The sequence below is a fragment of the Calliopsis andreniformis genome, chromosome 5 (assembly GCF_051401765.1).
Source record: "Calliopsis andreniformis isolate RMS-2024a chromosome 5, iyCalAndr_principal, whole genome shotgun sequence".
Classification (NCBI taxonomy): Eukaryota; Metazoa; Arthropoda; class Insecta; order Hymenoptera; family Andrenidae; genus Calliopsis; species Calliopsis andreniformis.
The window spans coordinates 14,639,107-14,657,333 of NC_135066.1; the positions used below are offsets into that span (position 1 = coordinate 14,639,107).

At 34.1% G+C, this 18,227-nt stretch overlaps 1 protein-coding gene across 1 annotated transcript; it reads right to left on the bottom strand.

Annotated features, from left to right (window-relative positions):
- Window positions 1-33: 33 nt before the first annotated feature.
- On the bottom strand, window positions 34-18,195 carry Hph (HIF prolyl hydroxylase). The gene is made up of 5 exons (XM_076378829.1): window positions 17,679-18,195; window positions 16,371-17,071; window positions 3,393-3,512; window positions 1,745-1,955; window positions 34-1,386 (listed from the first exon to the last, which is right to left on the bottom strand). The coding sequence occupies exons 1-5, from the start codon at window positions 18,067-18,069 to the stop codon at window positions 1,355-1,357; spliced, it is 1,455 nt and encodes a 484-aa protein (XP_076234944.1). The 5' UTR covers window positions 18,070-18,195; the 3' UTR covers window positions 34-1,354.
- Window positions 18,196-18,227: the final 32 nt, after the last annotated feature.

Below are 18,227 nucleotides of genomic sequence, written 5' to 3' on the forward strand. Positions count from 1 at the left end.
TACCTTCCACTCTTCCATGAATGATTATATGCCGACTTTGTACAATATTTATTTTCACATCACAATTTGTATCAGTTTTACAATACTTTAAAAATGCATCTTCAGTTCATAACTTAATCCACAACAATCTTTATTATTAAATATAAGAACGTATTAAATTAAGTTGAAAATAACTTAATCTCTTGTTAAGGATACTGGGTGATTTGTTGGTCCTCCGTGTCTAATAATACAATGAAAGAGAATCGAAAAATAACTTATTAACCGTATTTCTACGATCAAATAAGTTTAATATGATTAACATAATACACGTCACAAAAATTCAACACTCTTCTCTTCCAAATTGACTAACAAAATTGTGTATCAGACTTTTTAAGTGGGACACAGGAAGTACGACGAGTTTATTCTTTTCTTTTTTTTTTTTTTTGCTTTTTTCTTATCGATTTATATAAATAGATACATACAATAGTAAACACAGTGTTTCTACCTCTTTGCAATGTACATAACAATATTACAGGTACAGACTGGGCCCCGTCTTAATTCACTGCATGGAAGCATAAGTCAGTTACTGGCCGTTCAATCAAATATCGGTGTGACAATTATAACTTGTAGAACAATGCGTAAAACATTAGATACAATAATAAATCATGAAAATTTTACGAACATTACAGTTCATTTTAATAACAAGCCAAATTGCTATTAACAGTCTCAGCTATGTAGAAGTTAGGGAAACAGATATATTTCAAATGTAATAATTAAGACATATTTTCAGAAAATTCTACTATAGAAACTTTTTACTTTTCAAATCATTCTCTCCCTTTTCTCTCTCGTGTCTTACATGCACACACACATGCACCCGTTATCTCTGTACATTATATATCCTCGCAGTTGTACAATTTACGAGTGCTGTAAGAATTTTTTCGTCCTCCAACTATTGGAAGCTAAGTATTGTGTTAATAACGAATAAATTTTCAATCGAGTGGCAAGCGAATGCTAAATTTTACTCTTCAAACTTCCAGATAAAATGTGGGCATAGAATGTTAAAAAAAACTGAGTTTAATGATTATATATATAATTGTGAATTGTAGGAGCTATCGCGCACTTACCCATTCGAATATATTACAGTGCCGCGTGTAAAAGAGAAAAGAACGCGCTTATATCTATTGCACATCCTTAAACAGTTTTGTAGTCTGATGTCAATATCTCTCGTAATCGACTACATCTTAATACATAATAATACATAATATTTTATGTACTAGTGCTTTCATCATGTTACTATGTACAGGTGTGTAAGTTTAGCTAATAGAGTTACATTCTCAGTCGACGGACTGTGTAACAGTCCTTCATACTCCATGTCTCACGAATTTTCCTTCTTCGCATGTAATTCTCCTGAAAACAATATAAAACAAAATTTGTTAAATGTCAAAAATAATAAAATTGACAATATTTCATTTGTTCGTTTAAGTGATTCTATTACGCATTATTACTTAAACTATAAGGACTTTTTATCAATTAACATTTCAGATAAAACTTAAGGGCTACTGAAATCTACTTTATGTATCAACCATATTTTTAGCAACAAGAATATAAGCAAAATACTCTGTTATTTTATAACATGCTATATTGTAATAGGTATAAAAAATATCCAAATTGAAATTGAGCCAGAATTTTTAATGTTCTTAATAATAATATTCTTAATAATAACTAGGTAAATTTTTCACATTTCAGTCATAACTAATGTACCTACTTTCTCTCTGATATCTTCGACAAGCTTGATTCCTTTCTTCAGCGTCGAAGTACCATAGAGTGATTGCATATCTGGTTTTATATGCCGGCTGTACTTCGTGCGGATTTCTCCTGTCGGACCAGAAGAACAGTATTCTATCGAAGAGTGGTTCAATATCCGCTACTTGATCGCGCCAACCTTCTGGAAATATCCTCAAGAGGCCCCCATTTTTCTGCAATCATAAAGACCAAATATAGCTATTATAAGTGATAGAAAGGCCATCATAAAAAATGCTTAATAACGAAGTAATTGAAGCATATTTTTTTATTAAGAGCTTACAGTTCTTGGAATACATATACTGCATATCTTCATTAAATAGACTTCACGAAGTAAAATGAAGATCTATATAAATATGTAATACAAACTTGAAATTTGAACATCTATATAATTCTTTTATTTTAATCAAAGAAGCACAGCAATTTTAAAGCAAATGGAAAGGCGTGAGAAGTTACTGTTTTTTGGCTAAATAATATTCGTATGTATATTAATTTTAAAGTTCCATGGGTCTGTTCATTCGAAGGCAGATGTATTTACGAAAGATTTAGGGGTGGCAGACACGTTATCGTGCAAGATATTTCACACCCGACTGTTGTATATTTTGGAAAGCGGCATACGTTTCGGCTTCAGATATTTTTTCGCTTATGTTAATGTAAATATTTTCCAATACGATATTCCTGTGCATATGCAAAGCAGAGATGTTACATGGAGTTGCTCACGTAGGCCCTAAATGCCCTTTACGCTCTGTTAATTCCCATGTTCTTACGAATGTTTCGATTGAAAAGACTCGGTCAGCTTGGAACAGAGTATTCAAATGTTTTCATTGTTCTGGCAAAGTACACATCTCCATTCAAGATATTCATATACTATGAGTCACTCATGCATTTATCAAATTGATTGACTCCTCAAAACACAAATATTTATAGTTATTTTAAACATAAAAGGTTAAGTATGGATTAAGAGATTTGGTACTAAAATTTTAAAAAATTCAAAAAACGGAGTTTGTCACTTTGGCATGTGAATGAGTCATATGTGCTTGAATTTTTACAGGTGACTTAAAGTTAAGAAGCCTCTCTCTTTTTTACACTCAATACCTTTATTAACTGTATTTTTCGTTTCATTACTTTTTGCTAGGTTTTGTATAAAGAAAATGAATAGTCTTAGATTTATAAGTCCAGTTTGTAGCCACAGAATTCCCTAAATTTAATGCATTCATAACTGAGCAATTTATTTTATACAATTAATAGGACCAGAAATATAAACGAAAGTAAGAATTTTCGAAATACGTCACTTCTTTACGCCAGAGAGCTGAAATCTGCAACGAAGTGAAAGGCAGTCAGGTGTACCGTGATGGTACCACAAGAAAGATTTTTGAAATAAGTTTCATTAAATTAAGTTTCATTAATTAAACGCTAAGTGTATCTTTGAATTTTAATGAAAAAGAAAAAGAACTATTAAAATGTCAATTATAGCTCCAAGGATTAAATACTCAAACTTAACAGAGACATTTAAGCGTCCTCTTTCTAATGACTCACTTTTTGCATAGAAAATTAGAACTTAAATTTACAGCATGTAAAGGCTATGCAATGTTAATGATTGAGCATGTATTTACCTTGATATCCCAATCCCGATTGAGATAGTAAATGGCGGTGATGCATCGTCCGTCTCGATTTGGATTGTCCACATGTTTCACGTAATGCGAGCCGTGACCAGGATAGCAAGCCACCATCGCCTGAAAGAAAAAATCTCTTCTTAAATTCGCGGAGAAAGCAAAACATTCTAGCAGAGACCTTTTTTAGATCAAGAGTTCAGACTTGCAAAATTGTATAGGATGGCTCACGTAACTGAGATAAATTATAGGGTATCTGTTTTCTAGTTAAACTGAGGAAAAGTGGCAGAGGAAAAAGTTGAACAGTGTGTAGAAGTCTACTTTCCTAAGGCAAAAGAAAGTATTTAAGAGACATTTCTTCTTTTTCCTTTCTAGAAGTATTTAATAATTTGAATATTTGAATAGTAGATTCTTAATAAATTTAAAAACATTCAACTGTTTCTGCAAAACTCGTTGACTATTCCAAAAAACACATTTCGGATGAAGCAAAGCTGTAAACAAATGAGACATAAGAGAGAGACTTTGGACACACTTCATTTGATTTTAGGAAAGGGAAAGATATATAAATATAGACGATGATTGTTTGGATATTTAATGCATTCGCAGCCACTGACGTAAAAATACATCTGTTCGTAAACTGCTGCTGTTTCATCTTTTTAAGAATAAATATATTCGAAAACTGAAAAATATTTGATATATGACAGTGAATGTTTTTCTTAGTCTCTTTGTTATAGAATTGTTATAGAAATTTTTAGCATAGAAATGTTATCATAAATAGTACCTACTTTTTATAATAAAAACCTGACTTATGGTTTTGTATCGTGAACAATATTTTTTAAATTACACTTTATTACTAATGATAAGTCAATATCATTAATTACGTGTGAGAAGACACTTTTATGTTTTCAATTAGGGACTGGTAAAGATAAAGCAGTTTCGGAGACGTAGTAAGTCGAATGTATAATATCTGGACTAAATAGTAATCTTATATTATCAGAAGTTAAATAGGCAAGTAGCATCTGTATAACTTTTTTCTATGAAATACTTTTCTTTAGAGTTACAAGTCGAAAAAAAAACCATTTAATTGGTGTTACATCGCGAATAACTTCAGTTTATTTATATTTCGCCGAATATTACGTTATCTGTAAAAATATTAAATATTCCGAGTAATGTAATCGCTGTTTTAAATCGATTAACTGACATTGCAGATAACGAGAGATTGTATGCGCGCGGCTTGCACGTACGCCACTTCCGCACTACATCATTATTTAATGATTACATGTTTATTAACAAACATTGTAAATAGTTTTATGTGTATCATGTGCCGAAAATGTTGTATTTTTGTTTGCATTTCATTTTTTACTTTTATATTAGGTGTTTGAATAACCTTATTTTTTAGAGAACATCAAATAAAAAACTTATATTTTCAGAATTTTTGTCAATTCCATGTAAAATCATTTTATCTTTTAGTCTTATTTACACTTCAGTCATTATTCTGTCTTTTATTTTTCAAAAGATCCTTTTCTCCTTCCTTTTATTACGTAAATTTGGGAATATGTACAAGAAGTCTGTTTTTTATTTACCGACACAATAATGACATTACTCATTTCATTAATACTTCTGTCTCGTCTTTGTTGAAGTTACTAATTTTGCCTTCATCATCGTCTACGAATGTAATTCATGCCTTAGTAACCATAGAATGTATTCAATTCTCTATCAATTGTATTTTATACACAAATTCAATACTTATTAGGCAAAGATGCAAATAAAATACAACCAAGATACAGTTATTCATTTTCATTAAAAATAAAAGCAAAGAGTTAACAATAATTTCTCCAAAATATTTTAATAAGAAACACTATCATATGTTTTATATCACATCCGTATTGTTTTTCCTGATGATTGATCGTCGCGTACACTGACACCCAACATCTGCAAGTCTTGACACAATAATCATCAGAAAACGTTTTACGAATATACCAGTCGCTGAAATATTGAACCAAGTCCCTATTATTAGATATAAATGTAAGCACAACTTGGAAGGTTAACATCGCGCGTAACTGGTGTGAATCACACAATTTGCACATTACAAGGAATAAGGCTGTTCTGGTTGTATGCTAGGTCAGGTCGATGTCTCGCATGATACTCCTCCGTTCTGAAGCAACAGAATCATCAGCGATCTTCGTATCGATTAACATGACTTCTCGTAGTAGTTTAAGTGGTCACCAAATTTTCATGAATATGGAAACGTAAGGACAATAAATTGTGCTGATAATTATGAAAGTGGTCTAAATCGAAAATCTATAGAAGTTGAATCTATCACTTATTTTATAATGAAAATAAATGCAACCAAATAAACGATAAATTTTACCTTTGTATTTTCGCTTAGACCATTTTCATAATTATTGGAACAGTGTGCCTACTATTTGGATCTTGCACCAAGTTTCTCAATGAAACCAGGGGAAGAGTTGGGTAGGAAATCTCACGTGTCCTTCATCACGCAATGAATCACGGATACGTGAGGGTTGCAACGTGCTCAAGCTTTCATTCACCTCGTTGGATGATGCACGTACTCCCAACGACCATACATTCGAGTCCACTACCTTTGCACGTAGTATTTTCTCTCGTCGAGGGAATTCCAATGCGTTTAAATTCTTTCTTGCTTCCTGTATTAGGAAAGGGACATTTTCGAAACGGTAGAACACACTGTTCTGAGTTCTAAGTGAATACACCACTCTGCAGTTTTAAAAAGTGAAAATATTTCTTTGCATTTTTTGTTGCATATGTGTAGAACACTGTGGTAAGAGGACTTTTTGGAATTTGAATAACTGATGAAGTTACAGCACTGAAAAGGACTGCATACCGTATCTAGAATAATATTAATCTAATCTTTTTTAACGATATTAAGTGGGTTTTCCAAATCATATATATCTGATTAACTTCAATTTTTAATATAGTTTCGCACAAATTTTAGGAAAGAAGACAAATCAGCTCAATTTAAAGTTGAAGCTTAGAAATTGTTAATGTCTTAAAAATCGTATAGATATTTTTAACAAAAATTATTCCATGTAAAAAAAAAAATTAATGTAGAGATGGAATAGTATTATCTATTGAATATTATTTTCGCACTCTTTTACTATCTTCTACATCTTTACATGTTTTCTTTTCTAATTTCAAAAAATTCGTAATTATATAGTACTCTCTTCCACATGTGTACATTCTTATTAAAAAGATCGAAATGTTTACATGATAAGATCACTTGTAGCGTGATGAAGTAATCAGGGTAGGAAATATCCTGTTCCTTTCTGCTACGTGATGCTTCTCACGAAGGATAACGACATGCCTGAAGTTTCATTCACTGCTACGTGGAACGCACAGAGTACTGAACTTGCTTTGTTCGAGCCTACGTACACACTACCGGTTGTAAACTACGAACCCCTATCTTCGACATGTATGCAAAGTACTCTACCACAAGCAGAACAGCCCATATTTACTCAGGAGTTATATATCGGGCATTTAATGAATTCCCATAATTTGAATATTACACAGATAAGAATAAACTTTGAGCTAAAGAAGGGCAAATTTCATTCGTACTTTATTCCTTGTGCATGAATCACGAGTCTGAATCGAGAATTGCAAAGAACGCTTTATCGGTCAATCACAAATTAGACTTGGGCAAGCTGTATCACAAGAAATGCTTTGAAAATAAAATGAGGTTTGTTTTGTCGAAAAAAAATGAGGTTTAAAGAAGCCCACATGACTTCACATGCACTGTTTTTCTTAATTAATTCTACTTATCATTCACAAGAGAAGCAAGTCAATGAAGATAAACTTGTGGGAACAAGCCACACTTTTTACTTGTTTGCAATTAGAAAGTATTATCCTACATAATATTATACTTGTACATGTGAATCATTTAGATTAATAATTTTCCCTACACTGTTTTTCCTTAATTACAAGCAATCAAGTTTCTTCCCAATGGCATGACTCATCCTGCATGGGGAAGGTATCTAAAAAATGTCTATGAATGATACTTAAGTTGCTCATTTACCAAATCACTCCAAAAAACAGAAACATTTACATTTATTTTAAATGTGAAAGGTCAAGCATTAAGTATTTTGTGACTAAAATTTTAAAAAATTCAAAAAGCGGAGTTAATCATTGGGTGAATGATTCATTTATGTGACAGGAACATTCAGCTTCAGTGACATCATCTTGTGCCTCTCTGTCAGATGAACATAGGGCAGGCCATATTCGGTGCCTCGGAGTGTTAGCACAAGTCGGATATCTGCAGCGAGGTATAATCAGTGGAACGCGCGTGGAGTCAGTTAAAGGTCCCTGAATGGGCGCTCGTGCACAAAAAGGGTTCAGCAAGGTCTTCAGAGGGAGAGACACGAATGTAGGGACCACCTTTTAGCCTTGACCCAAATGACCCGCTAACCTTGCCACCACAGCGTGAGGATCCTCACGTAATCCAACGAAATAAGCGCCACCCGATCTTTTGCCTTTATTTCGTAAAACCGGAAACGTTGATGTATTCACACGAAGGACGTCACCGAATGGGGTATTCATGAGATTTGATTCTGCCCGAAATGAGGACAAATTGTTAGAGCCGCGGCACACTTGCTTCCCTGACTTTTTGTGTTTGCTTCATTTATGAATTGCGAACTGTGGAACACTTGTTGTCCATGGTATTCATGGTGTACAGTGTACACATGTCTGGCACTCGTGAGAATGACGAGAAGAATATTGATAGATCTGACGAGCTATTAAGGAAAGAGCTGTATAATTTTTAGACAGATGGCTCGCTTGATTCTGGAGTAACATACACATAAAGAGGGATAAGCTATCGTCGTCTAGGTGAGTGGTGATTTCACAATACCGCATGTAATTTAATGATAGTCTGATAGCTAATGATAGTCTTACGATAATGATGAATGATTCCTAACGTATTTTTTGCAAAAGTCGATACACACACGGTGGTTTTGAAAATGTTAAAAATTACGAATTCGCAAAATTTTAAATTATTCAGTCTTCTTTTTCTATCAGTAGGTCATACCAATTTCTAGGAAAAGTATGTCAGTCATTTTTCCATCCCATTTAACCAGTTCGTAGCTCTCTAAGAATCACATTAGACACAATATCAGTAGACACTTTGATATGCGTTTTCAAGCATAATTAATGTGAAATGACAAAATTCGCGTATTAGACGTCTTTATTCTGCCTGGTGTACTCTTAAATATTCACTCCTTTCACATGGACACTAAATAATACGCACTAATTAAAAGAAAAAAAGAATTTGTATTCATGTACCAGCAAGTGGGACACTCACGTCTCTTAATTCCTCGATGTACGTGGATAATTTATATCTTGGTCCAAATAAGTGAGCCTTTCGTGCTACGTGTTCTTTAGTAGCGCAACGGAATGGCAAATGCCTTTCACCGAGCTCGCTAATCAGAAGAGGTAAAAGATGTGGGCGGGAAAATATTCAAAAGTACGAACTTCTACGATGTAGACCAGAATCGCAGCACTCCTTTCCTTTTTCAGAACTGTACATAGAAATTTTTATTCAATATTGATACAATTTTCAATGACCATTGTGCTCCGTTAGATCAGCTTTAAGAGGACAATCGATAATGTGTCCAGCTTCGATCGTTTTGTTTTAACATATGAAGCAACACAGAAACGTCTGTGTAATCAGTTAGCTATTATCTATTTCGATTTCCGTAGCGTCAATCAGCGGCAGTGTTCGAGCGAGTTGAACGCGAAAACACGCCATTCTCTTTCAGAATAAATTATACTTGTATAATTATAAGCAAAAGGCCTTTCGTTTTACAGTTTTACTGTGCACTTTATAATAGAATACGATTGTTTGTTTGGTTGTAAGACAACTGAATCTCTTCCAAGGTTTTTACTTTGTTTTCTAAGAAAAGAGATCCTTTTTGAAAGTGAAAGTAAAAAGATTCAGTATATCATTTTCACGTAATTTCAATTCCTTTTTAGTAATTCTATTTCAAAAGTTATGAAAGCAATTAACTTCAAGTATTAATGTTTATTCTAGAGCGCCTTTTCATTAACTCTTTCTAGTTCTAAAAATTAGCAAAATCTTCCGTTGAAAATGTAAATATAGTAAGAAGAATGATTGATGCATGTACATTGCAAATACGGAAGTGATTTAAAAAACAGTTTTTTTTATTCCTAAAAAGGACTCTTTTCGAGACGAAACGCGAAGTCTCGCTTAATTGCAAACTACCTGACTAACCAACTGATAAAATAAGATATTAATAACTGTGCAAATATCTAGATATCCACTGTCTTACTTTCAAACGTGAAATTATAAAAAATGTACATAGTTGTAAATTTCCATTTAAACCACATGTCTTTCAAAAGGCCAAAAGGTTACACCAGATTAAAAGCCAAAAACATTCCTGACGTTCTGCAAACTGTTTTGCAGTGCAATTACATTTCTCCTTTTATCACAAGAATATACATTAGTTTTAGACAATATTCAGACAGTATTTCTCTTTTTCTCGGTCTAATTATTATCTAGCCACACAATTGACTTGGCGATACCGAAATTACAAACTTGGTGCAACATCATGGCAAAAAAAATGATACTGCCCGTTCTACGTGCAGCTTGTCACGTTCCTTTGATAAGGGACACGACCTGCCGAAAGTATGTACCGCGATAACGATGGGAATCGCTCAAAATTGAGTAAAACATTTGTGGACTCTCGAGAAGCCGCGGCGTCGTCTGGTATAGATATAAACGTTGCTCTTTACAAAATTCGTGTATAATACAAAGGTCGATAGACCCTCTGAGTGTGAACACTGAATGCTGGCAACAGACCTTACGAACGACAGTTTTGAAATATATTTTCTGGAATCATAGTACCAATAATCAAATTATTGTTGAAAAGTCTGAAGTCAGTTTGTGAATCAAAGGAAGTAGAAAGATCGTTGAATAAATTTAAGTAACTGTTCCTGACAATATCAAGTCAGTGCATTCTTATCAAGGATTAACAAAGTGATTAACTGTGATGGAAATATGGATACTTTGTTTTTTATATTTACAAGATTCTTAAAATACTTAAGATAATGTTTCGAATATTTGTGGGATGAGTTTCTTTGTGGCAAGTAATATTTTAACTTTAGCGTCAAAAATTGGTCATATCAATGCAATTCTATATCTATGAAAATATATTAACTGTCAACTAGTGTGGTTTTGATGTTATGATAAAAGTAATATGATTATAATTCTATTATTTATAACAGAGGAAATATAGAGTATCTTGATTTATCAATTCTTACAAGGAGTAATACTTTAAGTATTACTTTTAGCTGCAATGACTTTACAATTGATGTTGCGTCAATAGTAGTCAGTCTAGGTAAATCGAGTGTTTAAAAGCTTCTAAATTTGCGTTACATGCGATACGTAGAAGCTCACACGTCACAATGGGATTTTTAGCGTTTGAACGACATCCAAGAAGCATTTCAAACGTTGGAATTAATTTCCGTGTAATATATCTACACAGTAGGTATTATGCAAGTATGTTCCTACTTCACATACAGTAAAAAAACTGATAACTCTTATTAGAGGCGACTTCAAAAAAAAATTTTGCAAAACATAGATAGTATAACGAATGTAATTAACATACAATATTTCCTGATTCCTTTTGAAAATCTAACAATTTATTATTTTCTTCTGTCAATCAATCACGTGTTAAAAAAAAATAATAAAAGATGATGATACGTAGGTAATTATCTCCGCAAATATGGTACGTGTAGTTCATAATTCAAGGTTATGTCATCAACATAAAATGCAATGATCTTGAAAATGCATCGTGCTGGCAAACTGAAGGTTTCAACGTTCGTTGTGAAAGGTAATGGTACAAATATACTTTCGAGACAACTGTACCGCGATTGCAAGCGACGTTGAACGTCCTTGCAGTATCTGTTTCTAAATCAAATATTCTTTATGCGAGTAAATTCTCTCGCATATAGTAGCATACCAATTTGTTCAAACGATTAGATTCATATATTCAATATCTAAAAATATTTCACTGTTTGTCTTAAAGTTAGAGAAATTAGGCAAGAGATAAATGTAGAATCTTGAACTGAAGGATAAAAATATACTACGCTAGTTTTCCCGGTTGGCTAATGTTCTGAATACATGTGAATGAATTTCTAAGTCACTGAATATGTAATAGGAGAAGGAAAGATATTAAAATATCTTATTCTTCTGAAAGATTCTAATAAAGAAAGCGCCTGTTTTCTGAATGCTACAATTTCTCCAATCACAATGAATATGCAGCAGAGAACATAAATAAAATCTAACTGGTAACCTAAAAAAGGTTCTGCGACACATTCGAGGAAGTATGTTGCGTTCAAAGTTATTGGAAACGCATTTCATAGAACCAAAGGCGAAACAGCCATGCGTTTATTGCACTTAAAATCCGGAAAATATTTTCCTTGCATGAGTCATGAACCGAAACCACGGGACAATCGTCTGTTTTGCGTGTATATAGCTGTACACGACTCGGTTATCTCAAATATAATACAACACAGAAGTTCACTGTATCGATTCACGACAGCGTTTCTTTTGGCTTTTTTCTTTTTATGAAGCATATACATCGCTTGATGTATTAAACGAGGATGATTGCATTGTTATTCGCATTATATTTGAAACACAAAACAATGAGCAAGTATTAAGCCTGTAGGTGTTAAGAGATTGTACTATATGGCTTAATCTTAAAAATTATATATTTCTAGAAAATACCATTTCAGTTGAAATAATAGAAATTTCAGACAGTCATTGTATATCTCGATTTTTTTTATTTTAAAACCAATAAATGAAATTCGTCAAAATAAGTCCATACGAAGGGTGGTAAATATAGTTACAGTATAGAATATTTATTTATTTTGATCTTTTAAATAACAAATAAGTGTGTACCACTAGCATTCACTGAATTTCATGAAGAATCGTAAAAGAGGTAGAAGAATCTGAATTTAGAGAAGATTTTACTGAGTTAGGGTACAAATTATCATGTCATCGTTGTACAATGATTTTCGAATAAAGAAGACATCAAATTTTGTTTTCATTCGCCACTGCAGCATCCACTTTCATTCACCACTGCAATAAATATCTTGAATCAATCAGAAAATCAATGGGCAACGTGTACCTGCCACGTTCCTCTCGAAAACCTTATGTGAAACAATGATGACCACCAGCATATCATCATGAACACAACTGATGAGCTTTTAGTGTAATATCAAGGAATCAGAAGTATAGATATCACTTTACAATACTCACTTTCAGTGAAGTAATTATTACAATAATTACTTTACATTTTTTTTTCAAAATTAAGAAAGTTATTGAAAGAAACAAGAACCACAATTGGGTCATAAAAAAGACCCGAGAAATGAAGTAGGGTTAAATACCTACATAGGGTAACCCCCAGAGCCGAGTGAGATTCTCGTTTATTGGCAAACTCTCATTCACGTTAGTTATAATATGCATATATAACAATGCATTTGCATGTGGTGACTAGTCGAGTTTCTCACCTTCGACAAGGTCAAAGAACAAAATGCACTTGTTAGCCTCAAGGGATTTAACCGCGAGTGTACGACCTGATGCCGAGGCGTTAGTCATTGCTGTCTATTGCATGTCCAGCAACTTTTGAACGATATTAGTCGAATAAAGGAATAATGTCATGAACAACTGGCGTTAGATAATGCTGGTCATGGGTTTTCCCCGATTCTATTGTCGGTTATACAATTATGTTCGGATCTGAACGTCGAGGAAAGAAGAGCTTGCGCTGTTTTTCTTGAATGTATAGAAAATAATGACGTCAGATTACGTGGAAGGAAATTGAACTCCGAAGTAGTTAGCTCGTCTTTTATTTGAGCTATGAAATTATGAGATATTGTCTTTTGTTTTCAGTTGCTTTTATGGTAGGATTGTAAAGGTAATTATGCTAATTAAGTCTTGTGTCGAAGATGATAGATAAGTGAGTTCTGCGAAACTAGATTCTAAACAATCAATTGGGAAAAAAGACCACGGTGTGGGGGAAAAACAGAAATATATTTACAAACACCTCTAATGTATTTACATGCAAAGTATTTCCTCGTGTCTACTTAAATTTTCATTCTTAATACATCAGCGAAATTACGAAATAGTACGTAGTGATGAGTAGAGTATTGGATGTTCATGTATTTATGGAAGAGTTCAAATATATAAAAAATATTATGGACATATTTACTCGCAAGTGAGTTGTATAGGCAATAATTTCAAATGGCTATGGACAATTACATAGATAATTATACTCAATAATGAATAGATAAATCGAAGACTTAATAACGAATACATTAACCCAGTATTGTAGCTGATCACTCTAGAATTTCATTAAATATAAGAAGATTTTCGCTGAACATAGTTATTTTAGACACAATGAATCTCTCTGCACTGCTAAATGACTATGTAGTGTCCAATTCGTCTACTCCAAAAATACATTTGTTGTACAATCCTCTGAAGTTTTGATTATTGAAATTATTATTGTGCTTAACTAAACCTGGTACTTTAGAATAAAGGATAAAGTGTTTGGACATTTCTCGTCGAGTGAATTTTAAATAATCAATAAAACATTGTTGCGGAATAAAACGTGAAGAAAAAAAATTACTAACATCGAGTATAAACAAAAGAGTATTATCTAAAATAAGAGCTCATAGTAACTTAAGCTGATACGAACCAAGAACTCAATAATAGTCTCAATAGTTCAAAGTGTATCAAAATGAGTGTAAAATATTATCGGAGCCAACGGTGGTCCACGAACAATGATGTTTAACGTTTCCTATTAATTTATCAAACCTTCCATTCAAGTTGTACCAGACTGTTAATCTTCGATCAAGCATATGCCGATCGAAAGCTTGATCAACAGATAGTATCAGCATCTATCAATGTCGATTGTGTTACGTGTCTAGAAAAATATTAATCATTCGAACTCGATAACCGACAGAGTGAAAATACTTTTGCAACTCGTAAATGTGCACAACGATAGTTTGATTTTTGTAATGTAGGTACTAACAGAAGGAAAACTCTGTATTTTAAATTTATTCTGTCTTTTATCGTCGGTGACTCAAACATTAGCTCAAGTAGATATATTTTAAGAACGCGATATAGTGATACAGATTGTCATCAACGCTCTTCATTCAGAGGAACAAGCTTTATCTCTTTTATGTTCGACTAAAAATTTCTCCTCTAATTGTAATATTATGTTGAAAAATATCTGCCAACTGAGCATAAGAAATGAACATTTAGAATATTCTTGAATCATTTTTATAACTGAAAATAAAAAATACCTTTGGACTACATTATTCATTTTGTTTATACTGCTTCAATAGTGTCCTGTGCTTCAGAAACAAAAATATCTCAAAAATCAATAAAAGATACACACAATTTTTCATTTCACAGAATGTTTCCTAGAATCCCTTATACTCCAATTTCATAATAAAAAAAACTGTGCATTGTAGGGTGAACGGAACTTTTTCCTTCCACAAATAAGAACATTGTGTACGTAAAACACAAACAGAATTGTGGTTCAAACCCAGACACGTAAATTTCTCGGAAATACATATACGATTAACGCTGTCTCGCCTTGTAACCACAAGTATACATATGTGGGCCACGAGGTACAGCGGTACCCACTGAAATATTTCTCGAATCCACGTAGGTAATTTTTCTAAAGCACACCTGGTTTCACCCGAAGCGCGCGCCGTTCGAATTCTGTTTACAGAAGACGAGAGGCGTAATCGAGAGGAACACTTATTACACATGTGCCTGGTCACCTTCCCGGATGAGAGACGAAAGGGAGAGTTGGTGAAAGAGAAGGAGAAAGAGATAATGAAGAGCGAGTTGGTCGTACTGCGTACGTGACTGGCTGCAGTACATGTGTTCCCACTCTCGTCACGGCTCCGTTCGTTTTGCGCCTGAGCTACCCGAAAGATCATTGCAATTTCGGGATCCTGACCTTCCCTGCCTACCACCACCTTCTCCCACTCCTTCGCCACTACGACGCCCACAAGATCGAGCGCGACGTTCTTTTCATCGACATTAAATGCTCGACACGGTCCTCTCCTATTTGGCTGTGTCGCAGTTTTATGAGATATCGCGCGGAGCGTAGTAACCCGAATGACTAATTCGATTATGACAGACGTTGCGGAAAACGATCTCTTGTTTTCCCTCCGGTTAATCGCACCAACAATTTCGTGCCTGCCTTCGTTCCGTGACTTCTCGACTACGTCTAATCGTTCTTGCATAATTCATCCTTCTGGGTCAGCATGAAAGCAATATTTTTCGGAACATAAGACATTTTCGAAGTCGTTCATGTTTGACAGTTCTGATTTTCGAGTATGGGAACAGAAGAACTTGAGAAGCATAGAATTTGCTTGGATTATTGATACCTTACTTGTTCAATTGATATATGCTTCTTTCGTGACTTGTTACGAGGGATTTGTTGAAGTTGAAAATCGTAGCTCTCAAGATTTGCTTTATATATATGTATGATTTGATGAAATGGAGTATTGAAGGGTAAACGGGAGAGAGTAAGGTATTTATGTATAGAAATTCTTTAAAATTTCGATCGGTATAACCTTTAATTGCAAGAGGTGATTTTTGACAAGGGTAATTTAAAATTTGATACACTGGTTCGAATCGAACGGTCTAATTTTATACCTGATATTCGATATCGTAAACTGGGTTTGTGAAAGAGTCTCCTTGCCAAAGCTTTTTGGAGAGTAATTGACGATTTTATTCGGTTATGCGTCCGAAAAATCGATGTTACGCACAAACGAAGTACGCTAGTACTACATATTGAAAAGTTTACTAACAGTAAAAGCAAAGTTTAATAACTTTAGTTATTGAAATTCTTAAACACATAAAAATCTAAGAGTCTCCTTAATATAAAAAAATGCATTTGTACTCACCTTTGTTCTTCCATTAATTGTGTAGTTCCCCATTTTTCCATTATTTCTCATTTTGTTTGCTCTCATGATGATAGTATCCACTTGAGATATGAGCATTCCAATATTCTGACATTGCTTCTCTTTCCCATCAAGCCACGTTATTTGATCACCACGAATTGTTTTTAAATCGTTTGCACCTGCTTTATTAGAAACCAACTGTCCATCTTTAAATAACCCGGCACTGTACATATTTAAAACTTCATTTAGCACTGCTAGACCTTTCTCTGTGCCTAGAAAATTGTCTACCACACACACACCATATTCATTCATGTCTCTTATCACATTTCTACAAATCTCATCTATCAATTCTTCAAGATTGTTTCTGTTTTTGTGAAGGAAAGGAGGTAACAGTTCCTCCTCTGCAGCCAAATGAACATCTGGGAAATTCTTCATACCGTTGTGATGTTGCGTAGGCATTTCTATTTCATTATCCTGTAAGTTATCAAGAATTCTTGAACCTTCTAATGCAGGATTCAATGACTCTGCTCTGGCACCCAGGATTGTATCTTCAGAACTTCCTTCATACGTTATCGGAGATGTCCAACCATCAGCTCTATTATTACAAGTACCTTTTCCTTTTACACTATTAACTTTTTTCTTTAGATTTTGGCTCTCTTTTTGCTCTGCTTGTCCTTTTGCTTTCTCTGTTCGCTTGTTGGTTCCTGAAAATGATGAGCACAAATATATAACCTCAAACAACCAAAATAAACTCAATAGATAGTTCTACCCCAAAATTATATACAATATTTACTTGCTATCAGCTTGTTACAATTATTATCATTCCTACTATCTTCTTTAAAATTACTTTCATTTTTTTCTAATCTCACTTTTCAGAAACACAAATACAAAACATTGACACATGAAGCAACCTCACAAATATATCTTTCATTTTACAAGCTTGCAACAATATTACCAACAAGTTGCAAAATTATAGCAAGTAAAGATTGTATCACTTAGACATAACACACTTATCTAAAATGCTGTGTTATACACGAAAGTCAAACAAAGAAATATTTCAAGCACAATAGGAGACTCAAGAAAAGGTGACTTCATTAGATCCCTCAAGGAGAAACAAAACCATTTCACCCGAAATTTCGGAGTAAACCGAGTAATTGACACACAAAGAAAACACAATAAAAAAACGATCAAAAATCATATGTTAACACGATCTGATTCACGAAGTGCAACATTACATAGCCCACAAATAAATCACGAAGCATCGAAACATTCACAAAAACACGAGAAGAGTGGAATCGAATATAACCATACCTCCAGACTGTTTCGCGTTTAAATACGGTTCCGGAGTAACGTTCGACTCCCCAGTATCTGGCACTGACTTCTCAGTTAGGTTAGAAATCACTGGTGCACCCAAAATCTGGCAACTGTCGAGGATGGGATCTTTGACGGTTCCCGGAACAGAATTTTGATTATCGGTCGAAACAGTGTCTGGCACGATCGATCGTACAGAATAAGTCGCGCAAAATTCTTTGTGACGTTTCCAATCCCGCTTTTGGTGCTCCTTCGTGCAATAAGCGACCGCCCTGCACCGCGAACACTTCAACAGCTTGTCAGTCCTGTTACAGACCACGCAGCCCACCGTCGAACCTATTTGAACATCACCGCCGGGTGTCTGCGCACGACTGACTGTCGGTCCGGACATGTTTCGTCGTTTATTTCGCGGCCACGAGTGCCGACGACATTTCTCCAACGAGGGAAGTCACACACGTACTCGACTCGCGTACGGTACTACCGTGCTATTGGGACACCGCATTGGCTTACACGTACGGGACGCTTCGTTTACACACTACATGCATACAT